This window comes from Aspergillus saccharolyticus (genome assembly GCF_003184585.1).
Source record: "Aspergillus saccharolyticus JOP 1030-1 unplaced genomic scaffold BP01scaffold_7, whole genome shotgun sequence".
Classification (NCBI taxonomy): domain Eukaryota; kingdom Fungi; phylum Ascomycota; class Eurotiomycetes; order Eurotiales; family Aspergillaceae; genus Aspergillus; species Aspergillus saccharolyticus.
The window spans coordinates 146,016-172,889 of record NW_020290617.1 but is presented as its reverse complement, the minus strand read 5'-3'; the positions used below and the strand labels follow the sequence as shown (position 1 = coordinate 172,889).

Genomic DNA, 26,874 nt, shown 5'->3' with positions numbered 1-26,874 from the left:
GTGCAGCGGATCGAGGAGATTCCACTCGATTGTCATCATCCGATTTTATCACTTAAACTATTAATTTTTTGTTTTCTCCGGAGGACTTTTGTTCTTTGTTGTCTCTTATTACTCTCCCTACTCAGCAGAACCACTTTATCCACCCTCACACTCAACATCACTGCGACTCCTGCACATCCATCGCTTCTTTCCTTCAAAATACAACATGGACGTCCTCCAAAAATCCGTCCTGGATCCTCTCCAGCCCGTCCTTCGCCCCATCGTCTCGGCCGTGCCCGAACCCGTGCACGATGCGATCATCTCGCTGATCGGCCAGTCCTGCCACAACGCTCTGGTGGTCGACCTCGACGTGAGCAAGGATCCCGCCTGCACCTCGCTGGCTATCTCGAAGGCGCTGGGGATTGCCATCGTCGGCGCCAGCGCTATTGTCAAGGTGCCCCAGATCGTGAAGCTCATCAGCTCGCGCTCGTCGGCCGGCGTCTCGTTCGTCTCGTATGCGCTGGAGACGGCCAGCCTGCTCATCACGCTCTCGTACAGCGTGCGCAATCAATTCCCCTTCAGCACCTTTGGCGAGTCGGCCTTGATCGCCCTGCAGGATGTGGTGGTGGGTGTCTTGGTGCTGGTGTTTGCGGGCCGGTCCGCGGCGGCGGCGGCGTTTGTCGCCGTGGTTGCGGCCAGCGTGTACGCCTTGCTCTTCGATCAGACCCTTGTGGATGCGAACACCATGTCGCTGCTGCAGGCCGGTGCCGGAGCGCTGGGTGTGGCTAGCAAGGCGCCGCAGATCTACACTATCTGGCGGGAAGGTGGCACTGGCCAGCTGAGTGCTTTTGCTGTAAGTGGTCGGAGTGTTTCGATTTGTTCTGCCCTTCGCGCCCTCTAGCTAATACGTTTGTTTGTATCTACAGGTCTTCAACTACCTCGCCGGTTCCCTGTCGCGCATCTTCACCACCCTGCAGGAGGTGGACGACAAGCTGATCCTATACGGATTCATCGCCGGATTCTCGCTGAACCTGGTTCTGGCGGCTCAGATGCTGTACTACTGGAACAGCCCGGCCGTGTCCCAGGGCAAGAAGACCACTCAGGGCAAGCCCATCGGCAGCGCGACGAGCGTGTCGACTCCGAAGCCCACGGCCACGAGCTCGGGCATCTCCTCGCCCAAGGCCTCGGGCAAGACTCCGACCACCCGGAGACGTGGTTGATTGGGTCCTTTTTTTTCTTTCCTCGTATAGATTCTTTCAGTTCGACGATAATTCCAATCCACTTTTCCCCCTTCCTTGCCATTGTCCACTCGTAGGAAGTAATACGGCCCCTTTTTTTTGAGCCTCCAAATCACTTCTGACTGGGCATAACGCCAACAGTCATGAACCTCAAAATCTCATCCAAAGGCACCGCAGGCGCATCCATCTTCTGCTGCTGCTGGTGGTGGTGGCCACCAGCAGAAGCAGGCGCAATTTCAAACTCCAGCCCAGCGGCTGCACCGGACTTCCTCCTCACCCCAACAACCTCCATCTCCTCCGCCTCTCCCTCCCCTTCCTCGTCTTCCTCATCCTCACTGCCACTTTCATCATCATCATCGTCATCATCCTCCAACACTCTCCGCAGCCCAGTCACCACATTTCCGATTCCACCCTCCCGCTCCTCCAACGTAAAGTTACCGCCCCAATTCCTCCGCCTCGCCTCCTGATTCGCCTCGACGGGCGCCCAATCCCACAGCTCCGCGAGCGCAGCTAAATCGTCCAGCCCTGCGCCGGCAGCTGCGCCTGCATCGGGGTATCCACCAGTCGAAGCACCCCCGACGAGACCGCCCGCCTTCCGACCGCGGGCCACCCAGTCCTCGACGCGGGGATCGAGTTTCGTGCGGAGGAGCTGCTCGAGGGCGACGGTGTTGGTCGGGTTGCGCGAGGGGTAGGAGGGGGCCGGGTAAGCGACGAGGGAGGAGAGGAGGTCACGGTTTTCGGAGAGGTGGTCGGAGATGGTGAGGAGGTTATTGGAGATGATTGTTGCTTGGGATTGGAGGGAGGTCCTGGTTTGTTTAGTCTGGGTTGGGGGTGGTCGGCCAGAATGCCGCTGTCATGACCAGAAAAAAAAAAAGAAAAAAAAAAAAAAAAAAAAAAAAAACTGCGGAGCAGGGTGAACATACCACGAAGGTAGCGGATCACTCTGATTCAAACTGGTGATCAACGAGGCCAGAGAATGCGTCAGTTGCACCAGTCGTTGACGCGATTGCTCGAGGGTTTTGATCTGATCGGGGGTGGGGGAGGACATCTTTGTTTCTGTCCTGCTGTACGGGGGGAACGGAGTCTTGTCCAGCGAGAAGAGATGACAAGTAGGAGGTGGCGGGGGGGGGGGGAAATTCAGGATGGTGCTAGCAATTATGCGATTGCGCACGATGATCGTTGGTGGGCGGTGATGAAAGTTGGGGGACAAGGCAAGGTGTGTGTTTGGCCTGAGGTGTCAATTTCCCCATCCGCTGCCATGCAGAGCCCCCCACATAACTACTCCGTACTTTTCATACTTATCCTCCCGTAAGTCTATACTCATTCATCTACTACTATCTACACAATATACACAACAAAACTTTTGAATCCACATAGAATCCTGGCGCCTAGTTCTCTGTTCTCCTCACCTCTCTTATCTCGATCATCTTCCCTGTGGCTTCACCATGAAACGCGCTCCCTCCTCCGCCAACCACTCATGACTTGTCATCGCTGCAAAGGATCCCGTGTGTTATTTTTAGATCCCCTGCAGGGATTCTGCAGGCCTGTTCACAACCACATACCCTCTTTCAGTTCTTCCCCGCGCTTAACTCTGCCAAATTCCCCCCCTGGGGAGACAGTGATCTAAAAGGGCTTATAAACCCACCTCCTGCTGGGAGGACCGATTCAGGGTCTTTCCTGCATACTTACCCTTCTCCATCCTACGTTCCATCATCTTTTGGCATCTCCACTGCGTGGTTTACCACGCGTCTATGTTCATCCTGATCTTACTGTTCATCGCTGTTGACACTCGCAGTACCATTATCAAACTGGATTTATGTGCAATACTCAAAGGAGATGGGGTATACAAGAACATGCTCCTCGTGTCGATCCATCCGATCCGCTCGCTCATCATAAAGTCATAGCAGAGACTCATGCCGCACGCGAAAAAAAACAAACACAAACTTCACACAGTATCGTTCTCCACGTGGAGGCCAGTCACTCATGGTGATGAATCTCAAAAACACCTCAGGGCATCACCCATGATGCTGAAGACTTGGCTGCATTACCCACAACCTACGACTTGGAGTCAGATTGGACCGGGAAGAAGTCCTCCGGCCCCTTACCCTTCTCTTCCGGAGACAACTCGCCCTGCACCGCCACGGTTGTCTCTTTCACCTGCTGCTTCGAGTATCCCACCATCTGGCTGCGGCCATCATTATCCACAAAGTGGAAGCCCGACGCTTCTTGGTGGTGCCCTGGAGGCTGCGGCTGCGGCTGTGGCTGCGGCTGTTGATACGCCCCCGGCGGATACATCTCCTGTGGAGAGGGCGCCGGGCCACGCCACGGGTGCTCCGCAACCAGCGTCTTCCACCGCTGCTGCTCCGAGGCCCGCTCCCGGCGGACATACCTGCGCCGCCACTGGCAGCAGAAGATGATACTCAGGATGAACAGACAGACACAAATCACAAACCCCATCACCGGCAGTCCGATCAGCGTCGCCAGCCGATAATTGATCGGGTCGTGCGATGTGCTGTTCAGCAGATCGGTCGAATAGAAGGGGAGTTGCACCTCCGAGAAAATTTCGGATGGACTGATAGGAAATGCCGTGTCCACGGGCACGGGGAAATGGCACTCATAACGCATCGCTTCTAGGACTGATGATTCACTCCCGTTAGCAGCTTGGTCTCCCAACTCAACGCGGGATTATACGCACAATTGGCCAGATACCCCTGGGTGCTGGTCAGGTTGTAGCAGTTACTACAGGTGTCGATGTGGTTGTCGGCAAATGCTCCCGTGGCGCAATAGGTCCGCAGGGTATTATAAGTCGGGTTCAGCAGCTCAAACTCGAACGCAGGACTCAACCCCAGGCACGCCACAAGACAAGGCGTTGAGACCGTGTTCACAGCCTCTGGATACCCGTACACACAGGTGTCAAATGCGAAGCGGAGATTATCTGGACACGAGACGAGGTCAGCGCCTGGCCAACGGCAACCGAACAGAGTCACAACACTTACAAAGACCCCATGCGAAGTCACTGATCTCGGTATCGGCGTCGGTGTAATTACTCTGCAGCTCGCAGGATACACATTTTTGGAAAGACCGGCCCTTCTCCGTACTGTTGTACGATTCGTCCAGACAGACAATCTCCGAGGAAGTGGTGTTGGTCGGGTTGCTACAGACGTCATAGCATGGTGAGCCGTAAGTTGCGTACAATGCCCCGGCCGGTGATGCCAGGTAAGTCAGTAATAGCAACGGTGCTGCCACCGTCCAGACGTAGGTAGACCGAGGGCTCGGGCCCCGCAATTTGAACATCATCATCCTGATGATGCCGAGGTCTCACTGATGAATCGTCCTGGGTGCGCCAGACAACCGAGATAACCGGGTCTACCTTGCCAAACGAATGGAGGTGCTCAGTGCAAAGGAGGTCGACCGAGCCGGCATCGAACTCACGGTACGGCCAAGGAGATAGAGATAGCGACAGGAAGTGGATGACCCACGATCCGAAACCAAAGGTAAGGGGGAGAACGTGCACCAGCCACGGGAGAGAGGAGGGGGACAGAGGGTAGAAATGGCGAAGCGGATCCTAGAATGCAGGACAAGCTCTTCGGTTGGACGGCATGGATCGGAGCCATGATGGGAATTGATATGTGTAAAAATGACCACGGGGGCGAAGAGGAGAACCGCTGCTCCGTGCCGGATCACCAAACGGGGGTTGGAATTGGATGACACTGGCTTAGACTAGCTTGTTTCTAGGATTGAACCCAGTAGGCCAACAACAAAGGATAGATGGGATGGGGTTCAAACCTGGGCGCGTAAAAGCCCTCTCGCAATCAGACGAGGGGGGCTTGTTGATCATTGTGATGGGGGGCAACTGTGAATGTGACATGTAGTGCAGAAGCTTGCAGTCCCGGGAATGAGCTTGTGCTGGTGTGATTTGCTGGAACTCCTCCTGCACGAAGGATGAGTTTTTTTCTCGCTGCTTGTCGGCTTTGCGGGGTTCGGCGCTTGCAGCCTGCCTCACATTGGACAAGTTCAGCCTGCCCCAACTGCAAGTCAATCAATGGATGATTGCTTGCTGAATTGGGGGTTTTTCCCTTTTTCTTCTTCTTTTTTGAAGAGATTCAAAGGTGACGATGGTGTGATCGATTTGGACTTGGATCAGATCGATTCTTGTTCTCCCAACGGAGATATGCAGCCTGGTGGAGGAGATTCCCTCTCACCCCCCCCTAAAACAATAGGAGACGCGCATCTCTTCAAAACGCCTTCCAAACAGGCCACCACAAACTACCAACTACTGTAAGTACAGTGTCCACAACGCCACAATGCAGGTTTAATCCTCGGCCTTCGCCCCGCGAGCCACACTCTCAGCCAGCGAGAATTCAAGCCATGCCGCCTCGGATTCAAAGGCCCTCGCCATCAACGCTAGACGATGGCCACAAGACAAAACGAAACCACCGACTGCCACTCCAAGTTACAAACCGACCGACATGCGTAAACCAGAACCGCCACCCAATGTATCTGCCAAACCCATCTCTCTCAATAGACCTCCTATCCATATAGTTCATCGTACGAGGGTACCAACTCGTGGGCTCGTGGAAGCTCTTGCTTAGAACGTCGGCTAGCTCGCCGCTCTGCCAGTGCTGACGATGGTGGAATAATGCCCGGAATCCTAGGGTCCTCTGCTGGGGACGGATTTGACTGCCCTGAAGAAGTGTAGCTGTTATGTCTCGATCCGAACGTCCCTGGCATCGACACCGGGGATTCCACCAAGCATCCCTGAGTACTACACCCGCCGCGCATTCGCGAGGTCACTGACAGTGGAGGAGATTTAGATGCGCGCGAGTAGAGCTCAGCATCATCGTATGGACTGGGCCGCCCGAACGAGGGCTGATGTCGCCCAGTCGATATACCACCTTGCGATGGTGCAGCGGCCGCTCCATCAGTTTCTTCCAGAGAGCCATCGTCGGAACACGAATGATACCACGCACTAGGCGGATGGACCGAGGTCGATTCATACGAGTCTTGTTTCATCCTTGAGCGACTTCCCACCCGTGCATCGTAGTATCCCGTGGGGATAGTCATGGCCGAGTCGACGGATTGTGCCCGCACATCTCGGCTGGCTGGTAGTACGGAAGATCCTATGCGTGGCGAGCTGGCGCAACGACCGGGCTCAAGAGAGTTCTGTCGCCTGTCGTGGTCTCCATTGGACGTGCGGCTGCCCGCGCTCGCCTGATCCCACTGATTCCAAGAGCCACCATTGGGGTAAGTGATAGATACGTCGCCCCATCGTGAGTGCAATTCCGATGATAACTTTCGCTTTCGCCGCAACTTCTGCATGAGGTTCGCCATGATCGCAAGAGGACTTTTCATGGAATGAAGCCTGAAAAGGCTGGGGTGGATTAGCATCGACGGGTTAAGCCACGGATGAGCGAAGGACTGAAGGCCAAGGAGGGAAGAGCCGAGACATTCACGGTACCTTTCAACAGATGGGTCAACCACGGCGTATAGCCGGACCCTTTTTCTCCCTCCAGACGTCGTCCACCTACCCAGTTCGTTTTCCCAAGCTGTCCAAAGAGGAAAGCAAACGATGGAGCGAAGCTCAACCAAGCAGCACCGCAGGCTTCGAGACCAATCTCGATCGATCCAGTACACTTTACCCAATGCCCGGAGGACCTATGCCGGCCGAAGGGCTCATGCACATCGCTCAAAAAGTTGGTAGATGAGGGTCTTTTGCCTCAGGGACGGACAATTGGGTTTCCTTCAGGAAACCCCCCGCCCCCTCCCCAGCAGGCAGACAGTCATACGGGGCCCAGCGAGTCAGCTACGGTCGCACGGGAAAGTAACGCATTCATGACCCGACAGTTTGGTTCTCCCACCCTCGTTGTGGTCTTTTCGCTCTGGTGGAGTGGGGAGATACGCCCAGTAAGGGCCAGAATAATCCGAAAAGCGACCACGCTTATGAAAGCGGCACGGAGGACGGCCGTGATCAGTGGCCATGAACAAGCGTATGAGACCGAGGTATGACCCGGTCTGCATAATTGCTAGGCAGGGGTGAAAGGGGGTTACTCGCGAGGATGACGATGCGCCGCAGTCAACTTGCTTTGGCGGCGTGCTAGCTGTGCACAGCTGCTATGATGTTGGCCGGAAAAGCATCTAGTCATGGGTCGTCATCTTGGCATGGCGCGTCTGGTGACCCTGGCTTCTATCAGCATTGGAAGGACTGGAAATACCCTTGTCGGAGCTAGCAGGTGCGTAGTATCGATTTAAGACATGTCGTGGAGAAGGACCGATAAGGCGAATACTAACCGCCGGTGGTGATAGCTGGAGGCCTCGTGATCGCTGGAAGCATCAAGGCGAGACTTGGGCATTTCACTGGTCAGCCAATAATTAGGGCGAGGATAGTGGGTTCGGCCGGCGTTAGCAAGCCATTTGCTTGCTCATCGATGCCAGATCTCGCGACAAGAAAGAGGGGAAGCCGGAATGGACAATCACCGGTTTGATCGTCGCGGCTGGACCCGAACCACCCGCAGAGCTTATCTACGCGCCTGGATGGGTCCCCTCAGGCAGGCGAGGAGTCATTGTCACATCTCCTCGTCACTCCGCAGCTCGTCGGCTCCGAGACATCGATTGTAGCGTTTTCTTCTTTGGGTTAATGGACGCGATTCAGGTACTGCAGTAACCCCGTTTCGGGCTTTGTTGTCGTCTGTCGGCTCGCTGACGATAAGGCGTGTCGCAGTGGTAGTGAGTACATACAATCTTTCGCCATCAACCTGTACAGGGGGTGAGGTATGCCCTGTTTGCTCCGGTCCTTTAACCGCCTGCCGTGGCCCGTGACTAGGCGAGGTACCAATCAATAGTCTACTCTGCGGTAATCTGTATCAACTTGGCCTGGGATAATTCGTTAAGTGTCAGTCGATCACAAAAATCGCTCTTGATGAGAGAGAAGGGGGAGGGGGGAAGGGAACAGCAAGTGGGGAAGGGGAGAGGAAAGAGACGAGCTGAGCTGAAAAAGTACCAACCTAGAATGAGGGACCCTGGCGCAGAAGGCAAGTGCTCATAGCAAATGTCATCGAAACTCTTCGAGTTAGATCACCAATGACATTGGAATCACATTGGTGGATAGTGAGGTTGTTCATGTTTTCCTGCCGGAGTAACTCGATCATGAGTTAATATCACCTCGTTGCTGTACCATGTAGCTGGCGTGCTTTCTTATCCTCCCTCATCCTCTTTCTCTCTTCGTAGTCTTCATTGACATCATAAACATCATCACCGCAATCATAATCATCATCCTCATAATGCATCCAAGCCAGCTGTGTCTTCCCAACGCTCAGTCGAATGTGGAATCCCCAAGAAGACCCCCATCAAACAACGAACGCATTCCAAAGAAATGAATAAAGGCACGAGAGGTATCAATCTATAAGCGAGCGACGGTATGAAAATGGCAGGTCATCCTCCCAACCGATCATCGAAGATCAGTCACCAGCCTCGACAGCACCGGCTTAGGTCGTCGAGGCGTCTGTGTCGCACCATCTAAGCTCGATGGTGGAAGAGACGACCCTTCATTGAGATCCCGCATGGGACCTATCGTGGGCGAAGGTTGAAAGGAAAAACGAGGCGTAACCAAGGAATCACGCTGAGCCATGATCGGAGCCGGGGGATCCAGCATCCATGACGAGGGCCTTTCCTGCTGCTGGTCCACAGTAGGATGGTAGGGGATAGCCAGTCCAACAGGGGCGGCATCAACCCTTTGGTATCGAGACGGATCATACGCTGGCAGGGGCTGGTAGGCAGGTGGTGGATCACGGAGCAGCTCCTCCACGGGACTCGGGTAATGAGCAGACAGACGCGACATGGGCTGGGTGGGAGGAGGGAAGCCACCGAAACCGGTGGTCTCTGATACTGCCAACCCTCCTGTCCCTGCTCTTCCTTCTTCAAGGCGTTGCTCCTTGTTGTTGGTGTCGAGATCACGCAGAGTGGGGTAGTACCCCAAGGCATACGAGATGTGATGGTCGATGAGGAATTGTCGGTCTTCGCGGCGTTGAAGGGAGCGTCTCTTGTGGCAGAGGAAGGCAAGGATTCCGATGACTGTTGTTTGTATGAAGCGAATCAGTCAGTTGCCTCGAGGCTCTATCCCGGTGGTTTTCTCGATTCCTTTCCTCTTCATGCTATAGAACAAGACACGAGAAGGAATAAGTCAAGGCTCACCGGCCACCAGCACGACACTCCCAAGCACCACGCCAATGATCATCCCATCCATCCTCGACGACGAGAGTTCTGTCGATCGACTCTCAAGGTGTCTTGAACGCATCATTCTCATCATCGACATGCTGAATATCTGATGTCTGTCTGTCATGGTCTGGCTGATGGTTCGATGGACTGACCAGACATAGATCCGATGAGATGCAATGCGTACCTGCGTCCTCTCGCTTTCTTCGTCTCACTCACACTTCAGAGAAGCCCAGACAGCAGCAACAAGAAAGAACACACACACCACACTCACACACCCCGCAAACGCTCGAGGCAAGACGCAACAGCAGCGCACAAGAGCCAAAACCAGGCAGAAGGGAGAGAAACAGGAAGAGACGAAGCAAAGAGAAAAATCCCCGACAGGGTCCAACGAACGACCCGCCACCTATCTTCAAATAAGAACTCCATCCAGTGTCAAAGCTCAATTGCCTTACCCTTCCCTACTACCCTTTCCTTTGTCCCCGCCTGGTCCACTCAATGCTATTTTAAACTCAGCGAGGAGGGGGGGTAATGATGGCGGTAATTGGCCCTAGCGCTGCATGAATCCTCCAGCATACGGAGTACACCGTGCTGTCACCCGCATTTGTTGTGCCTTGTGGCCCTTGTATCCAGGGTCTGAAGAAGACAACTTAGCACATGGAAGCGGGTCTAATCGCGATGTTTAAAAATAGCATAGATTGATTGGGAAGAAGAGGAGAAGCAGCCAAAGAGGTTGTCGTCTGCAATAAGCGCGGGGAGTCCACAGAACATCCATTGGTTCACGGTGATTGTTGATCATTTGTATCCGGCCTGAGCGCTGGGGGATTTCTCGTATCCGCCGGCGGCTATTTACTCAGTTGTCAGACCAAAATAGAATCAAGCTATAGTCTAGTGCATTTATATTTACACGACAGTCGACTGTAGAAAGAGAGCTATGGAACGGGTTGATAAGTATATAAAACGTGTAGGTAGTATCTCCCTCACCTGACCGGAGTTACTGCAATGCATGTTTCGAATGAGGTCGGTGGTGGATTCTGGTGTGTAGATATACTACGTAGTTATTGACTGTATACAACTTAGTTGTATTGTATATATAAGAACAACGAATTCATTCACACATTACCATGATCGCTCTTAGTATGACTATCGACACAGATTTCCACTCCTCAACGCCTTGCCCCTGCATGAGCTTACTCCGCATAAGGACGGTATACTGCGATCCCCTTCTCGGTACGCAGCTCCACGGCCACCCCGGCCCCGATATAGTATGTATAACCCTCACGGAGGTCAAATTTCTTCTCGTCCTCACCGACCACGCTCATTTGGCCACTGCCCTTAGTCACGATAAGCAGACTAGGGCCACCGACTGGCTTGTAGGTCTCCTTCTCGCCCGCCCCCAGACTGGTGCCCAGAACGTTGAACTCGCTGAACGGTGGGGCATATACTTCCGTCTTGTAGTACTCCCCCTTGTCGCTCTTCCGTCGCGGCAAGACTGCCTCGTCTGCGCTGTGCGGCTTGAATGACAACGCGTGAGTGAACAGATCGACACTGTCCTTCTCAGCCTTAGGGCAGAAGCCCGTGTTGATCACATTATCCGACCGGGCCATGCACTCCATGATGTCGCCGTGCAGGTACGCATGGATACTATCCGCCGGGACACACACGGCCTCGCCGGGCCCCAGCGTCATGTAGTTCATCAAGAGCACAGCCACCAAGCTCCCATTGTCGGTCTCCGGATACTGCTTGCGTAACCGGTCGAGCAGTCCAGGGATATACCGCTGATTGGGGCCGAATCGAGTCTCGGGAATCTCCAATAGCTCCTGGACGGTCTCCGCAACAATGGTGGGGGGCAAGGTCAATAGGATCCGGCAGATCTCGCGGAGCAACTCGTCATCCAGTCCGGATGTTTGACCGGGGGGCACGAACTGGTCGAGAGGCTTCACTTTCATGATCTGTTCGATGTCGGCGAGAGGCTTGAAACCTGCAAAGAGTTCGAACTTCGAGAGTGCGATGGCAATCTCCGGCTTGTGGTTGGGGTCGCCGTACTTGTCCGGGTCCTCCTGGTGAAGCTTCTCCGACAGAGCCTTGTCCGGGTGCAACTGCAGAGGAAGCGCCTTGGAGAAAGATAGAATCTGCTTGCTGGTGAGTCTGTTTCACTGGGAACTAGACAGTACTGGGGATGTCGCATCATACCTTGGGGAGGAAAGGCACCTCCGGACCCCATTTGTCCAACGCCGATTTGCCCACGACCTCCGGGTTCTCCTTCAGATAGTCGCTGAGAAGCTGACCTGTGGACAGGATCTTGGAAGGAACGGTAGGGTATGTGCCCATCCACATCTATATTTTTTTTTTGTCAACAGCTGAGCCAGTGGGAACGATGCGATCTCGAAGCTCACCTCGGAATAGGTTTTTGAATCATCGACCTCCCCGGCCCCAGGGGTCTTCGACCAGAGCACACCCGCAAGGGAATCTTTCCCCTTCTTGCCCCACGGGTCATTCTACATGCTGGTTAGCACAGCACGTGCGGACAGGATCGGAGAAAGACTAGACAAGTGCGAGCATACCTTGACACCGCAGAGCAATTGAACTACTGAATCTGGCATATTGGAGAGTATACTGTCTGTGGTGGGCTCGATGACGAGTATCAAAAGATGGCTATTTTGAAAAAGTGCACATTCCCAATGATATTATAACTGAGTCTTCCTGGCCATTTTTGCTGTTCTGATGCACCGCCTTTCAGTGCGTGGACATGGCGTCATGCTGTGGGGAGAAGACTTGGTTCGAGCCTTTATGTTTCATGGCGTCATGTCCTTATCATTCTGTCAGGGTTATTGCTTTCGGGATTACCGGAAAAGGTGGGTGGTTTCAGGTACGGCGGCAACTGTTGCGCCAGAGCACTGGTTGAAGAAGCCCATCAAACGAGCAGATCTCGAGGAGATTCAATGTGGTGTGGATGAGATTCCGCCAATGGAGGAATTCAGTCAAAACCCGAAGTTGTTGCGAGGCTCGTCAGCTTGACGTCAGCCAATCGCCCGCGAGTGAGTTAGTAATTCAACGATTTCTTTTCCTACAACACGAATCCATTGATTGCAATTGTCATGAGCAGAGATGAGTATTGATAATGCGGATTTTATTATATGCTGTACTACTATCAAAATATTGTAAATCCGGCCTGGACCGGAGTTGCCAGAAAATCGGTTTGGCCACCAACGCTATGCCAAGAGCAATGCTATGCAAGAATCAGAATGGACTGGTTCCGTAGGCCGTCAAGGCATTATCGGCGTAAATTGCGCCTCGTTCGTTAATCATAAAGCTGATCTGGATTAGGCACCATAGCTGTAGTCATGTACTTCCCGAGTCGAGTGACCCTTTTCTCTGTCGAAAACCTGAGACTCCTTTCCACTGAAGCGCTGGTGCGCCGGCTACTGCTCGCCTCGCTTCGTCGCAGGGAAGCTAACGACCGAGATTCTCGATTGTGGCGATGGGCATTCTCGATCGATAGGTTGCTGAATGTGTCCTCGAGATGGGTTTGACGGCTTCGAAGTCTCGACCGCCGCTCCTTAAAGTCCTCATCGGAAGGGGTGCAGGAGCTTGCACGGCGGCTGTACTGCGGCTGCGGTGATGGTGCTCTCAGCTCTTCTGGAAATTGATTCCCGGCGGGAATGTATGTGAACCGTGGCGAACGAGGCTCGGAGTATGAGGTCTTTTCAGCAATTTCGGCAGGGTAGTCTTGCTGAATTGGTCTATAGGCAAACTGAGACCGTCTGCGTTCAGCTTTGGTGGTGGGCTGTTGGACATGCTCCTCCGGATAATCGTGCAAGGGCTTCGATCGTGAAGTTAGACGCACAGACAGTCGACGTGGGTTTAGGGCTTTGATAGATAGAGAGCTGGGTCTGGCGGTGTGCTGGGGATGATCTGTCAAGGGGGTGGTCTCCTCGTGATGACCTCGATGCAAGCTGGAAAGAACGTAGCTTGAATCGCAAGCCCCCTTTCTGAGCGACAAATCATGGTGGTCCTCATATTGATTCCAGGATCCCTCGGTAGGAACTGTGATTCCCACATCGCCCCATCGCTCATGGAGCGGCGCGGGAGCGTCGTGTTTTCGAACTCGACCCAGAGGACGTTTCACAGCGCTTGCCATGATGGAATTGTTGGGAAGGGTCGGGAGACTCGGATGCAAAATCGACTGAGTCACCCACAGAACTGACAGGAAAATGCCTCAAATGCAACAATAGGAACAAAGAGAATGCCGCATGATAGACCTTGGAGGAAGCACTCGTGCGAGCACCATTCACCACTGCTGCTGCGGTTGGTGGCTGACGACTGAGCAAGCGCTTGCAGAAACCACCAAGAGTAGGGCTGAAAGTAAGGCCAAGACAATCCAATCGGGTTGTCTTTCCAAGCAGTTCAAGTTAGGAGCACAGACGTGAGGAAGGCTGAAGAGTGAATCCTTCATGACTCTGACCGTGGACAATGAACGATATAAAAGCTTATCCAGCGGCAAAGCAGCCGAGTGGGATGAACTATTTCAGTAAGTAGTTCTGTCATTGTGCTGTAAGTCATAAATGAGCTGCACCATGCAGAAGGAATTTAGTGTATGCTTCTTGCCAACATTAGAAACAAACAGACTGGAGGATGAAGCATGGGGGAAGGATGAACTGGAGAATTAGCCGCCGAGGAAGGATGTGTACACCAGGGGGTCATCTATATTAAGATCACTTACCTCAAGTAATTAGTAGCACCTGCAGCGGGTGCTACCCAAAATTAGGGACATGCGCTTAAATCATTGGACGGTAAGGCAGTTAGCGATGCGCCCGGATGAGGTGAATTACTACGTGGACTCACATCTTTCCCCCGCTCTGCAGTTCAAGCGATTCGCAACTTCCCGTAGATTGCATGTCGTTTGTCGCCCAGTCAGTCCAATCATGGAACTGCCTGACGCGCCCACGAACCTGTTCTATTTTCAGTCATCGCTGCATGCAGGTCATTGTCCGGCTCGCCCGGCACCAAATCCAGCCCCTCTAGGAAAGTCATGGGAGTAAATTGTCAATGATGATCATTCGCAAGTCAGCAAACCCCAAAGCTTCCATTATCTTATGCAGTCTATGATTAGTGCTCTCTAAATCAGGCTCGTCTAGTAACCAGCCATTCCAGACGCCGACTCCTGAGATCTAGACTGCGTACATACTCTAGGAGGGACACAAGACCCCAATGCATGTCCAGTATTGACAATAATATAATCCAATAATGTGCAAAAGTGTAAAACATGGAAAATGAGCAAGAAGTCGCCATTGCGTAGCGACAGCTATGATGCACGCTGGATCCTGGCGCAGTCATCACTTCATGTCAGAGACGACCTGCTGGGCGTTTTTGCATGGGTTGTTGGCGTCATTCGCAGCAGGTGGCGCGATGGTGATAACGACGTCTCGTGCATGCCACAGGTGGCATACTCTGGAGAACGAATCGCAATACCATTGAATGGCGACCGGGCAGAGTGACCGGATGAAGACGAAAGGCCGGGCGTCGACTGTGAAGAAAGCGAACCATTCTTGAGAGCCAGCAAAGAGTACGGGTGATCTTGCGAGCACGGCTCCCAGGATCGCCAAGATTTGCTCAACTGGAGGCGTTCGGAAAACGAAGGCAGTGGTTCTTCGTCGGTGTCAGACTCCGCAGAATAAGATTCGTCGCCAGTACTGGAGGAGTTCTCCCCCTCCCCTTGCGTACTTCGCTCGAGATCGTGATCCTGGCGCGCAAGGCTCACGCCATCGATGCTTTGTGAGTATTTAGATAAGAAGACACTCCGAGATCTTTGCAAATATGGGGTGGCTTGACAGATGTTGTGCTGCTTGGGTAGCTTTCGTCGCTCCAGCTCATGGCTATATGAACTCCGACGATTGAGCATACGGCCACGGCCGCCACTGCTCTCTAGTGACTCGAGCGAGCGACTATCGAGACTACTATCCGACCTTATGCGAACCTCACCAGGGCAAAAGGCCACCCTTGCTCGCATCTGCTGTACAGCCATGTCCAATGCCAATTCAATAGCACAATGGTTTCGAATGCGACCGAGCTTAGGCCATGTTGCACGCTCCCCACAGAGACATGCTTGAAGCATGAACTCGGTCGTCGGATTCTTCAGTATCACCGGGAAGTGGCTATACAATATCTCCGGGTAGATATTGATATCGCCGGAGTATTTCTGGTTCACAATAGACATGGTCTTCGTCAAAGCTGTCGGGCAGATTCCCAGTTCTGAGAGAACTGTTAGGCGATACAGTAGTTCGTCCTTGGCCAGATGAGTGGCCGTGTGCAACCATTGAGGAGCAGTGAAGAGCGATTGCCCTTGCTGGTTTGGACCATTATCCCTCGGCAAGAATGGGACGACGTGAGGATTGACCTGCGACACAATGAAGTGATTCACATTGAACATCTCGGACAATCGGTTCATCGGCAGGTCGCCGTCCACTGATCCATCGATGTACTGTTTGTGCAAGTCGTGCCAAGGCGTTGGCTCTCCAGTTATAGGATCTTTAGCCATGAGCTCTGACGGTGAAAATATCAGGGGTACTGAGCAGGAAACAGCACTACTGGCGTCAGTCTGAGGAACTTTACGTGAACGAGGATAGATGGAGAGAGGTTTCTTACACAGCAGACCAAATCAACACATTCGGTGCAGTGATGTAGTTCAACAACTTGGGAAGCTCATAGACTCCCGCGCTAGAGACGCAAATGTTGAGAATTCGTCGGGTCCGATTGTATGCTTCCTGAAAGGTTATATCGCCAAGCCAGCTTCTCATCAGCTTAGCTAGATGTGTGATATCGAGAAACGATCCGTACTTGAGAAACCGCGCGGTCTTCTGTAATATATTGTCGGTTTCGCTTTCTTCGCCAAAGACTGCAAAGTCACCATACGCATAGGAATCGAGCAGCGCCGGGAGCTCATCTTCGGTGCGCGTGCAGAACACTGCGCACACGATGCTGCCTGCGGAGGCCCCGGAGATGATTCGAGGGAGGAGTTTGGCCTCGTACAGAGCCTTCAGTACCCCGATGTGATTCATTCCGAACGTCGCGCCCCCCGAGAACAACAATGCGCTGCGGCCAAACGCTTGTCTCGCTGCGAGTAATTGGTCAAGTATATACTTGGTCTCTAGGCCATCGCATCGGTTTTGCCCCGATAGCTCGACCAGCGAGGATATCGTGTCTAGAGCTGTAGTAATATATCGGTCTATTAAATCTTTCGTACCCAGGTGCGAATGGCGGTAAAGTGAGGCATTGCTCATGTTCCCCAGATCTCGGCTTAGAGAAGTGCGAATTAGGAACAACATCCGGCTGACATCACAACTGATGCGGGCGTCCTCCAATTGCTTAAGACGTTCTTGAATCAGACGAACGTCGTAATCAGGTGACTCAAGCGTCTCCTTCCAGATGGTGTGCTCCTCCAGGTCGTCCAATTCGCTGGCACAACTCCGCCATTCTTCATACGTCACCGCCTGCACGAAGGTATTAGCATACAGTAGGGATTAGTTAGATGTATCCCTCTCAGTCGGACACTTGCGAGGGGGTGACTCACATTCCGCATTTTCAAGTAAAGCACCTGTTTCCTGTCTTCTCTATCACTGCTCTCCTGGCGCTGTTCGGCGCAAGAGCCATCTCTTCGATAGTTCCACGTGTCTCCAGCCCATGTTAGAGAGCTTTTGACCACGGACGACAAAGATGGGACGGAGAGGGATTTGAGTAGAGACCGCCGGGACCTGGCGGCCGTATCTCGAATCGCATCCGGAGTTGGGCGTCGCCTAGATTTACTATTGCACTGAGTGCGCACGACGGTGGGGTCGTGAATTATTGACATGACAGGCTTGGCCCTGCATCAGTCCAACCGGTAAGCCGATAACGTATGCAAAACAGGCTTTAGAGGAAGCGTCCGCTGGGTGGGAAACAGGAGTAAAACCGATGGTTATGGGGCCAACAAAGGATTTGGGAATGATTTTCCAAACGTGGTTCAGCAGAGGAAGGAACAAATCAAAGAAGGAGAAACTGATAGTAGTTATACTAGGTAGGTATGGGGAGGAAGGGGGAGAAAGTGAAAGTACTCGTAGGCAGTGGCAGAACAGGATTTAGTAGGTCATATAGGGTAGGCAGTAGACTGGCAAATGGAATAGTTCGCAAACTCTAGGATTGATGGATTAAGGTGTTGTTAGGCACAATTTACTACTAGGTAGTAATGTACCCCATACTCATAGTAGTAGTAGTAGTAGTTCGATACTTAAATTAAAAGACTGGGATCCGGGGACCAAGTACCTGCTGTGTTTGCAGATTTGCATTTGGCTCAGTCAGCAATTTGGAGACCCTTAACGTCACGAGGCCACAAAATGACCCTCCCTCCCCGCGCTGTCCTTTTCGGTTGCTGCCGATCCTCCCGGTATTCTGAGTAACTGAGAAATACTCCGAGGCATACACCATCAATCAGGCTTCCAATCTCTCGTCTCTCAGCTGAAAAACTACTCCAGAGTAAGGAAGTGGGGGTGTGGCCCAGAGAGGCAACTGCCTGATCTTCCCCAGGTTGTTTCTATCATCCGCATGCAGTGACTGTCAAATGAGTAATATCCCTCATCAGGTCAGATGCTGGCTTGACGAACCTGCTGAATCCCACTTGAACCACACACAACTCCGCCCCCTCCAACTCAACTCTATTCACATTCGCCTGAAATGCCATCATCTTTCTCCCCCTCCCCCCCGCCAAAACCCCCAAATCCCCCTTGCCCCTCGGTCAGATCTTTTCACCATTCGTCACATTCCTCCGAACCTCTTTTCCCCCGTCACGCTAGATTGATCTCTTTCCGAACGGATCCTTGTTAATTCATTTTCCCCCCACATGTTGATAATCTTGCCATTGCCGACAGAGGGTAATCCTTCGAAGTCAAAGTCAATCACTCTTCGAGCAGCAAAACAAACAAACTGAGAACTGAGTTTCAGACGCAGAGGTGAGGTAACTATTGTTTGTTTGACAACCGCGTGTAACTGGATCCGCATTCGCGGCGGCTCCCAGTGCGATCTTGCAGGGGGCTGGGTGCGACCGTGGATGCGGTGCATCGGAAGTCCAAGGATCCAATAACATGGGAACCCTGCCCCAAGTACGGACTACAGTGGTGACGAGTACGGAGTATCAGACTGGATGAAATCTCCTTAGCAAGCTGCGATAGCCTGAGCGCCACGGGTGCTGTGATCAACGAGTGCTCTGGTGCGGTGTGATAAGAGGAGGTAGTTCAGGTGATCCCGCAAAGCTCTTAACAAGTCACCATCCATGCCGTTGAGACACAGCTGATAACTATAGTAAGCTATTGTGTTTTTCTCTGAGCTCAGACTTCGCATGGGGGTCAATTGGTCCGGCCTTCAGCCGGGCTTCCTAACCAGGATGGCTGGTCATGCGTACGATGTTGAACCAGTTTCACATGCTACCTTACCTATCATGCTCAGATCTCTGGCCCGCATGTAAAAAGTGACTCCTGGTTGGCAGAACTCATGCTTTCTTCACAACTTGATGCAAAAAAATGGTCCTTTTATGAAACATGATCTAGACTCATTTGCTCTTCTGATGTAATGCGCCTTATCCACTGGCCACGGCGGGTGCTAGATGTATTCGATATAGCCAGTTCCTAATGGCGTCTCTGGCCTGCGACCGAACACCATCTTCTCTCCAGAAATGCCCTGCGCCATCGATCTCAGCTGATAGAAATTTACTCGAAGGCTTTTGAATGAGTTCTGTCGACCAGGTCTGCAGCTTATGTACGGAAGTGAAGGTGTCCTGAGTTCCGTAGAGAGCAAGGGTTTCATGCGCGCATATCTGGTCTGCTGGTTGGGGACAAGGAATCGACCGCCTTTCAGCCGAGTCATACACTTGAATTTCAAGGGATGGCTTGGCGAATAATGTGAGAAAGCGATTGAGTGGCGGTAGAATGGGTGAAACGAGTAGGTAGGCAATCATTGTACTCTGAATAGCATCTGCAGCATTCTCCATCTCCTGGCGCGTGTTTTGGTTCTGCTCCAGGATGTCCTTATCTTCCTCTAGGCAGTAGGCAAGGTCACGAGCAACTTGGTAGATCTCATGCATTGGGGTACCATGGCGAGATTGCCTGACTACATCCGCAATCAGATTCAGGTGCGGGAGAGACGAGGCAATCATTGACCCATATGAGTAGCCGCCTAATATGAGCTGCACGGCTTGATAGTCATCTCCACGCTCACCAAGTGAGGTAGGTCGGCAACCTCTCAGACGATGCAGGTAAAGCAGCATGAATCCGTAGAAAGAGGCGTAATCGGCCAATTCAGGCCTACCCGTCCAGCTTGTCCGCCCTTCTGAGCCACCAGCGCCACTATAGCACATATTAGTTTGGAGCTAACCAAGAGATTCTAGACTATCCAGGCATCTGACGCATGAAAGAGACAGGTCGGCGGGATAGCAAGACCCCGCTAGCAATTCAAAGGTGGTAATGCTTACCGGAAGTTGAAGGTGCCCACCACACACCCAGCTCGAAGAAACTCCCCTGCGACGAAACTCACCACCGGATCGTCATAGCATCCTCCGAGAGACGCATAGGGATGTGCAACGATCGCTCCTCGTATCCGCTGACCCGACGTGTTACTTGGATGTAACCACCCTTGTGGATGGTATATCCGGCAGTCGAGCCTGATCCCATCGTGGAGGGAGGGGATGGTGAAGGTGTGTGTCGGTGTAGGGAGGTGCATTATCGCAGGAGTGGATTCCAGATCCACTCTCAGCGCATATATATTAGTAGCATGTCACTGGAAAAATGGCAAAATGGTGCAAGAGTCGGTCGTGTTGAAAGACGAGGAGAGGGATAATTTACTGGGTTGAAATTGGATTAAAGAATTCAAGTGTGTACGAGGGGGGGGATCGCTCGAAGTGGAACGCCGTTCGGGTCTAAGCGTTCAAGCTATGATGCAGATGCATCCGATGATCCTTGAGTCGCTGCTGCTCCTGTTTGTCCTTCCGATGTACCGCTACCTCCACATGGTTGCAGCATGCAATGGAAATTGAGCCCTGTGCTACACTTTAGGGGGTCACAAGGGATCCTGAAATTCTTATCGCTAGGGATTTACCACCCAGCATGCAGGCAACGAATCTACTACTACTTAGTATCTTTATTTGCCCGCATACTATCTATATATCAACCATCCACTATAGCCGCACGCCAGACATGGATTCTGGTCATGCGAACCTCTGACCCTGAAATATGTTTTTGTTTTCTTGTTGTATTTTAGCAGAGCGGCTATAATATGCAATGCGAATAATTCACGCATTAGCTTGGAGTCCGTTTCCCTTATGTAGTATGTAAACAAAATTAGGTTGTTCGACGAACACCGTTGCCAGGTTGGAAGAACAAATTCCAACCCAATAAGTAGTAGTCTATGGCCAGGAATCACGAAGGCTTTAGATATTTCTCTTTCATCTATATCATATAAGCACTCAATTGAGAATCTTCACGACTCTGGGAGCAGCCAGGCAGGATCCGGTTCATCATCTTCCCCACCGGACGATCTCGACATGACACTGTGAGGGTGTTCTTCCGTGTCTTGCAGCAGGTCAGCCGGAGGCTCTGGGTTGTCCACTCCAAGAGGATCGGCATGAACATCATGCTCGTCTTCAGTTTGAAGATTCACTCCTGGTCTCACATCGGCGTCGGAGACATCGAAGAGATCCAGGAGGAGTAAACGAGCCTCTTGCAGAGCTTGGAGCTCCGCAGAAATGCAACAGACAAGTAACTTCCAGTCCTTACTCTCCGCGAGTTCTAAGTGATCTTCTACGCGTTCAATTGTGTGTCTTAAATCCTCCAGCGCAATTCGGGAAATGTCCTCTTCCGGTGGAGTATGTGCAGGTCCATCAGGGCTAAGGACTTGCGATTGTTTTTGTATGAAGCGCCGCATCGTCATCTTCAGCCGCTTCTCGTAACCGGTGACTTCACCGATTACTTGCTTCCAAACTCCACCACCTGCCTCCAGCGCTTCGATCTCTGCCTTTACTGCCTGTTCCCGATGACGCAGTTCCGCTTGTTCCTTAGTCCAATGTTCCTGTGCAAGATCGAGTGTTCGTCGTTTTGGGTTCAGGCTGTAAAATGTCGCCTCACTCGACTTCGTCGACAGCGGCTTGACAGGCGGATTCTGCAGGTACATTTGGACCTCTGATTCCAGCATTGACAAGGAGGCTTTGTAGGAGGATAACTTAGAGTCCACAGAGTTCTCCATTTGCGACAATTCCCGGATGACATGCTGCTGTCTAGCTTTCATCTGAGACAGTCTGGTTTCCATTTCATGGATATCTTCCTCCAGCTTGCGACCTTCTTCTCGTAATTTTCTGGCTTGCTGGCTCTCCTTATCATCCTGAATTTTAAAGATTGCTGTTTCTAAGCCAGCACGCTTTGTATTGAAGCCATCAATGTCCTCCAACGCATCATGTCGTTCATCAACCTTGGAAATCAGTATCTCGTGTTCCTCCTCCCGCAGCTTCAGCAGGTCATAGATCGACTTGAAAATTCCTTCCCGAGCCGCTCGAAGACCGATCTTCTCGGGAGGTGGCTGTCTCACTGGGATTGTAGAGGGTTTCGCCGCACTACCCAGCGCCGAGATTGGAGTGTGGCTCCCACTCGTCGAGGGAGTGGCATTGGGCTGGGTTTCCGCTAAGCCAGCAAGAAGACCTTCGCTTTGAGCGTCTATGAGCTTTTGTAGACTGCGCTCGATCTGTTTGGCTTGTCGGTCAATGTATATGAGTGGGTCTTGCTGGTAGGTGGAAGCTCCGGTCGGTACAGGCAGTAGCTGTCCGCCCTTGTTTGGTGCGAATATTGCCGACATTCCGGGGGTGATGACGACCAGGTACTGAGGAACGAGAGGATGGGAAGCAGCTAGAGCTCAGAATACATAGACCTGCAAGAAAGTTCAGTGCAGCAGTCTAGGATATATAGCTTCTCAGCATCCTCGCACACGACATGACAAAGAGAAAAAGGGTCATTCTCCGAAGATCTGCTGCAGATGCCGGTCGCATGCCATCACCGGACCACGTGACATCTGTAGGGCGGTCGGCAGAAACCAGAAACACCATTCGATAGCTTCCCTCCGCCCCATTGACGTGTGCCTCGCTGCTGCTGCTGAGAAGGAAGCTTCCTGATCACTTCGAGCTTGTCTCTACCTACCATCCCGCTATTCTATCTTTGCTTGCCTTATCCATCTCATCTCACGTGTACATTGTGTCTTTTGATTCTTAGTGCTTCCGAAACCTGCAGATTGGGTTCGTCCGACATACCAACTTCACGGCTGATTCGAAGCTGTCGCCTCATCCTCTAGCGACAGCGCTGCCATTTCTCATCAATCCAGAACACTCCCCTTCAGACATGGTTGGACTTGCTTCCGCCGCCGGCCTTGTCGGCTTTCTCTCTGAGTCGGATCCTGAGTTGCGAGTCTTTGCTTTGAAGACCCTTGACTCCCAAATCGACCTTCTCTGGACCGAAGTCGTCGACGCCGTACCTCAAATGTTCGTTTGTCAGCCTGATTGTCCGTTTTCGATGGATCACCCCCCCCAGCCTTTGAACAACTTCGATGTCAACCATGAACTGCTCTTTCTTTCTCCAATACTGACCTTCTGATCTTTAGAGAGGCACTCTACGAAGATGAGTCGTTCCCGGAGCGCGAGCTTGCCGCCCTAGTCGCCGCCAAGGTGTATTATCATCTTCAGGAATATAATGAGAGCATGGTATTTGCACTGGGAGCTGGAAAGCTGTTCAAGTTGGACAGCGGTGGCGAATTCGAGGAAACAATCATCGGTAGGCCTGCCTCCTTCACTCATCTGTCACCACCCAAGTGGCTTGTATTTGATGCTTACATCCCTCAGCCAAGTGTGTTGACACCTTCGTCTCGCTTTCCGCCGCCCAGCGGCCGGCAGCGGGTGACCAACCTGCGAACCTGAACACCTCATTCCCAACCTCTGGTGAAGGGGCTACCAGTACCTCCGCCAGCCTGACCTCACCCATCACACCCTTCTCACAATCCGCGCTGCCGTCCAAGTCCCTCTTATCCAGACAAGAAGTGCCCGGAGTGGATGCGGCCTATCCGGGTGGCGACGACGCAAGCATCAAGCAAGTTGAGACACCCTTGGTCTTGAAGCGAGGTGTTCAGGGTCAGTTGCAAGCAGTCATCGATCGCTTGTTCGAGCAATGCTTCACTCAGAAGAGGTATCGTCAGGTCATTGGAATCGCCATCGAAGCTAAGAATCTTGATGTCCTACGGAAAACTATCATCCGGGCCAGTGAGGATGAGAAGAAGCAGAACGGTGAATCGCGACGAAGTGAAGAGCTGATGGAGTATGTGCTGGACATCTGCATGGGAATTGTGCAGGAGCGTGGCTTCCGCAATGACGTATGTTCATATTACCCTCTTCTTCTCTTTTTCCTTTGCGTGGGTGCTAACATTCAGTTCCCCAGATCCTTAAGCTTATTCTCGATCTCCTTAACGAAATCCCTGCACCTGACTATTTTTCGATTGCCAAGTGTGTGGTATACCTCAACGAACACTCCATGGCGTCGGCCATTCTTCGGCAACTCGTCGACAAGGGCGATGCCCGATCACTTGCTGTCGCCTATCAGATCTCCTTCGATCTTTACGACAACGGTACACAGGAGTTCCTTCAGAGAGTTCGCAGCGAGATTGCCGAGCCCTTGGGGGTGAGCGAGGAGTCTGAATCGAAGGTGGAAGAGGAACCCAAGGAATCGGACCCTCTGCTGGACAGCCAATCCAGATCCATCGGCGAGAACAGCGAACATATCAAGATCTCTTCCGAAGCGCGGGCAGCCTACAAAAATGTTCTCGCTATCATCGACGGCAGAAAGACCATCCAATTGAACTTGGAGTTCCTGTACCGCAATAACAAGGCCGACATTGCTATCTTGAACAAGGTTCGAGATAGCCTGGAAGCCCGGAACTCTATCTTCCACACTGCTGTCACACTCTCAAACGCCTTCATGCACGCCGGTACCACGCACGACAAATTCTTCCGAGACAATCTGGAATGGTTGGGCAAAGCTGTTAATTGGTCGAAATTCACCGCTACTGCGGCACTTGGAGTTATCCACCGGGGAAATCTGACCCAGGGTGAGAAGCTTCTGCAGCCCTACCTGCCACGCGAGCACATCGCTGGTGTTGGAGGTTCAGGATCCGTCTACAGTCAAGGAGGTTCCTTGTATGCCTTGGGTCTGATCTACGCCAACCATGGTGGCATGGCTGTGGATCTTATCCGTGATCATTTCAAGAAGGCTACCGAGGAGGTTGTCCAACACGGTGGTGCTCTGGGTCTCGGTGTTGCGGGGATGGCATCCGGCAACGAATCTATCTACGAGGATCTACGGAATGTTCTCTACACGGACTCTGCCCTCAACGGTGAGGCGGTTGGCCTCGCAATGGGTCTGGTCATGTTGGGCACCGGCAACATGAGAGTGCTAGAGGATATGATTCAGTATGCTCATGACACTCAGCACGAGAAAATTGTCCGTGGTTTGGCCATGGGTATGGCCTTGATCATGTATGGGCGTCAAGAGGCCGCCGACGAGTTGATCAACGGCCTGCTGGGTGATCCCGATCCCACTCTCCGTTATGGTGGTATCATGACGATCGCCCTTGCGTACTGTGGTAGCAGCAGCAACAAGGCCGTCCGTAAACTCCTTCACGTTGCTGTCAGCGACGTCAACGACGATGTTCGCCGCATTGCTGTTCTGAGCTTGGGCTTCATCTTGTTCCGCAAGCACCAGAGTGTTCCTCGTATGGTGGAGTTGCTGTCTGAATCCTACAACCCCCACGTTCGTTATGGCGCTGCCATGGCTCTTGGTATCTCCTGTGCGGGCACGGGCTTGGACGAGGCCATTGATTTGCTTGAGCCCATGCTCAAGGACTCGACCGACTTCGTGAGGCAGGGTGCCTTGATTGCCTTGGCCATGGTTTTGGTACAACAGAACGAAGCTATGAACCCTCGTGTGAGCACGCTGCGCAAGACCATGATGAAGATGATTGGTGATAGACACGAGGATGCCATGGCTAAGTTCGGTTGCGCTGTGGCCCTGGGTATCATCGATGCCGGAGGTCGTAACTGCACCATCAGCCTGCAAACTCAGACGGGCAACCTTAACATGCCTGGAATTGTTGGCGCCGCTGTCTTCACTCAGTACTGGTACTGGTTCCCTCTCACCCACTTCCTGTCTCTCAGCTTCACCCCGACCGCAGTCATCGGCGTGGACGATGAATTGGAAGTTCCCTTGTTCAAGTTCCACAGCAACACGAGGCCCAGCCTCTTCGATTATCCTCCGGAACAGCAGGTGAAGACCGAGGAAGCTCCCGAAAAGATCAAGACTGCTGTTCTATCGACCACAGCACAAGCCAAGCGCCGGGCTCAGCGTCGGGAGAAGCAGCAGCGCCGGGAGAGCATGGACATCGATCAGACCCCCACCACCCCTAAGGTATCTGAACCTTTGGCCGAGAAGATGGAGATGGATGAGACCGCTGCCAAGGGCGAAGATGAAGCCAAGGATGGGGAGAAGGAGGGCGGTGACAGCCAGAAGAAGAAGGTTGAGCGGGAGAAGGTCGGGTACGAGTTGGATAACATGTCGCGTGTCCTTCCAGCTCAGTTGAAATACCTTACCTTCCCGGATCCGCGGTACGAGCCCGTCAAACGGGTATGTCTACTTTCTCCCTTTGTCTCTCTCATGATACGATTCGATGACATATACTAATTTGTGTTCATAGCCTACCGGTGGAGTCGTGGTTGTGTTGGACAAGACTCCCGAGGAGCCACGCGAGAGGATTGAGATGAAAGCTAGCAAGGAGGTCAAGCAGGCTGCGGCAGCCGAGACGCTACAAGACCGTCTACAGGCGGCGATGGGGGCGGCTGGTTTTCAAACCCCCCAGCGTGGTGGTGGCCGGGGGTTGGGCTCTGAGATTGAAGCCAGTGCTGGCGCCTTGGCTGCCGCGGGGGTATTGACCGCGGTAGACGAAGACGAAGAGGAGGGTGAAGAAGCACCTGTTCCGAACGAATTCGAATATGAGAGCGATGGAGCTGAAGAGTAAAGCATCCGGTCGCACAGATAGACTTCTTTGGCTGGTTGTATTTCTAGGTTTTAATTATGGAATTTATGCCCTCTGTGAGATTATTCAGCATGGAATACAATTCATGTGCTTGCATTGCATGCATTCTTTTTAGTAAAGAGGAAGTGAGTTTTAAGTAGGGAGTCCTCCTATTCACATGCCACACAGAGTACACAGGCAGATCAGATGATCCACTGCAGAAGGAGGCTGCCTCGGCTTCCGAGTCTTTCCTTCCCAAGCAGTTTTAACTACGCCCCACACGTGCCCCCCCCAGCATGTACGGAGTACAGTAAATCACCAATCGGAATAAGGTCAA

The 26,874-nt window shown here is 52.6% G+C and overlaps 12 protein-coding genes across 12 annotated transcripts; 3 read left to right on the top strand and 9 right to left on the bottom strand.

Moving 5' to 3' along the window:
* Nucleotides 1-63: 63 nt before the first annotated feature.
* BP01DRAFT_354552 (putative monosaccharide-P-dolichol utilization protein) lies at nt 64-1,273 on the top strand. The gene is made up of 2 exons (XM_025574458.1): nt 64-832; nt 906-1,273. The coding sequence occupies exons 1-2, from the start codon at nt 206-208 to the stop codon at nt 1,197-1,199; spliced, it is 921 nt and encodes a 306-aa protein (XP_025433339.1). The 5' UTR covers nt 64-205; the 3' UTR covers nt 1,200-1,273.
* A 68-nt stretch (nt 1,274-1,341) lies between these two features.
* On the bottom strand, nt 1,342-2,265 carry med8 (RNA polymerase II mediator complex subunit MED8; the record flags this gene model as incomplete). The annotated part of the gene is made up of 2 exons (XM_025571364.1): nt 1,342-2,023; nt 2,141-2,265. Coding segments are annotated over 2 exons (807 nt in total), but the record flags the coding sequence as incomplete, so codon positions are not given.
* Nucleotides 2,266-3,272: 1,007 nt separating this feature from the next.
* On the bottom strand, nt 3,273-4,517 carry BP01DRAFT_380571 (uncharacterized protein; the record flags this gene model as incomplete). Its single annotated transcript, XM_025577232.1, has 3 exons — nt 3,273-3,853; nt 3,913-4,152; nt 4,214-4,517. The coding sequence occupies 3 exons, from the start codon at nt 4,515-4,517 to the stop codon at nt 3,273-3,275; spliced, it is 1,125 nt and encodes a 374-aa protein (XP_025433337.1).
* A 1,230-nt stretch (nt 4,518-5,747) lies between these two features.
* Nucleotides 5,748-6,548, bottom strand: BP01DRAFT_380570 (uncharacterized protein; the record flags this gene model as incomplete). Its single annotated transcript, XM_025577231.1, has 1 exon — nt 5,748-6,548. The coding sequence occupies one exon, from the start codon at nt 6,546-6,548 to the stop codon at nt 5,748-5,750; it is 801 nt and encodes a 266-aa protein (XP_025433336.1).
* Nucleotides 6,549-8,661: 2,113 nt separating this feature from the next.
* Nucleotides 8,662-9,456, bottom strand: BP01DRAFT_363782 (uncharacterized protein; the record flags this gene model as incomplete). The annotated part of the gene is made up of 2 exons (XM_025576293.1): nt 8,662-9,284; nt 9,405-9,456. The coding sequence occupies 2 exons, from the start codon at nt 9,454-9,456 to the stop codon at nt 8,662-8,664; spliced, it is 675 nt and encodes a 224-aa protein (XP_025433335.1).
* Nucleotides 9,257-10,235, top strand: BP01DRAFT_354548 (uncharacterized protein). Its single transcript, XM_025574457.1, has one exon. The coding sequence runs from the start codon at nt 9,605-9,607 to the stop codon at nt 9,977-9,979; it is 375 nt and encodes a 124-aa protein (XP_025433334.1). The 5' UTR covers nt 9,257-9,604; the 3' UTR covers nt 9,980-10,235.
* A 303-nt stretch (nt 10,236-10,538) lies between these two features.
* BP01DRAFT_354547 (mannose-6-phosphate isomerase, class I) lies at nt 10,539-12,369 on the bottom strand. The gene is made up of 4 exons (XM_025574456.1): nt 11,990-12,369; nt 11,822-11,923; nt 11,619-11,762; nt 10,539-11,557 (listed from the first exon to the last, which is right to left on the bottom strand). The coding sequence occupies exons 1-4, from the start codon at nt 12,026-12,028 to the stop codon at nt 10,616-10,618; spliced, it is 1,227 nt and encodes a 408-aa protein (XP_025433333.1). The 5' UTR covers nt 12,029-12,369; the 3' UTR covers nt 10,539-10,615.
* A 262-nt stretch (nt 12,370-12,631) lies between these two features.
* Nucleotides 12,632-13,881, bottom strand: BP01DRAFT_213811 (uncharacterized protein). The gene has a single exon (XM_025571099.1). The coding sequence runs from the start codon at nt 13,564-13,566 to the stop codon at nt 12,727-12,729; it is 840 nt and encodes a 279-aa protein (XP_025433332.1). The 5' UTR covers nt 13,567-13,881; the 3' UTR covers nt 12,632-12,726.
* A 585-nt stretch (nt 13,882-14,466) lies between these two features.
* Nucleotides 14,467-17,659, bottom strand: BP01DRAFT_414265 (putative Patatin family phospholipase). The gene is made up of 3 exons (XM_025579044.1): nt 16,996-17,659; nt 16,071-16,915; nt 14,467-16,009 (listed from the first exon to the last, which is right to left on the bottom strand). The coding sequence occupies exons 1-3, from the start codon at nt 17,272-17,274 to the stop codon at nt 14,767-14,769; spliced, it is 2,367 nt and encodes a 788-aa protein (XP_025433331.1). The 5' UTR covers nt 17,275-17,659; the 3' UTR covers nt 14,467-14,766.
* A 1,370-nt stretch (nt 17,660-19,029) lies between these two features.
* Nucleotides 19,030-20,168, bottom strand: BP01DRAFT_291465 (uncharacterized protein; the record flags this gene model as incomplete). Its single annotated transcript, XM_025571657.1, has 2 exons — nt 19,030-19,795; nt 19,921-20,168. 2 exons carry the CDS (start codon nt 20,166-20,168, stop codon nt 19,030-19,032), a joined length of 1,014 nt encoding a protein of 337 aa, XP_025433330.1.
* Nucleotides 20,169-20,803: 635 nt separating this feature from the next.
* On the bottom strand, nt 20,804-22,725 carry BP01DRAFT_354543 (uncharacterized protein). Its single transcript, XM_025574455.1, has one exon. The coding sequence runs from the start codon at nt 22,287-22,289 to the stop codon at nt 20,925-20,927; it is 1,365 nt and encodes a 454-aa protein (XP_025433329.1). The 5' UTR covers nt 22,290-22,725; the 3' UTR covers nt 20,804-20,924.
* BP01DRAFT_354542 (proteasome regulatory particle base subunit RPN2) lies at nt 22,586-26,630 on the top strand. Its single transcript, XM_025574454.1, has 5 exons — nt 22,586-22,965; nt 23,085-23,254; nt 23,323-23,846; nt 23,912-26,149; nt 26,220-26,630. The coding sequence occupies exons 1-5, from the start codon at nt 22,826-22,828 to the stop codon at nt 26,538-26,540; spliced, it is 3,393 nt and encodes a 1,130-aa protein (XP_025433328.1). The 5' UTR covers nt 22,586-22,825; the 3' UTR covers nt 26,541-26,630.
* The last annotated feature ends 244 nt before the right edge of the window (nt 26,631-26,874 follow it).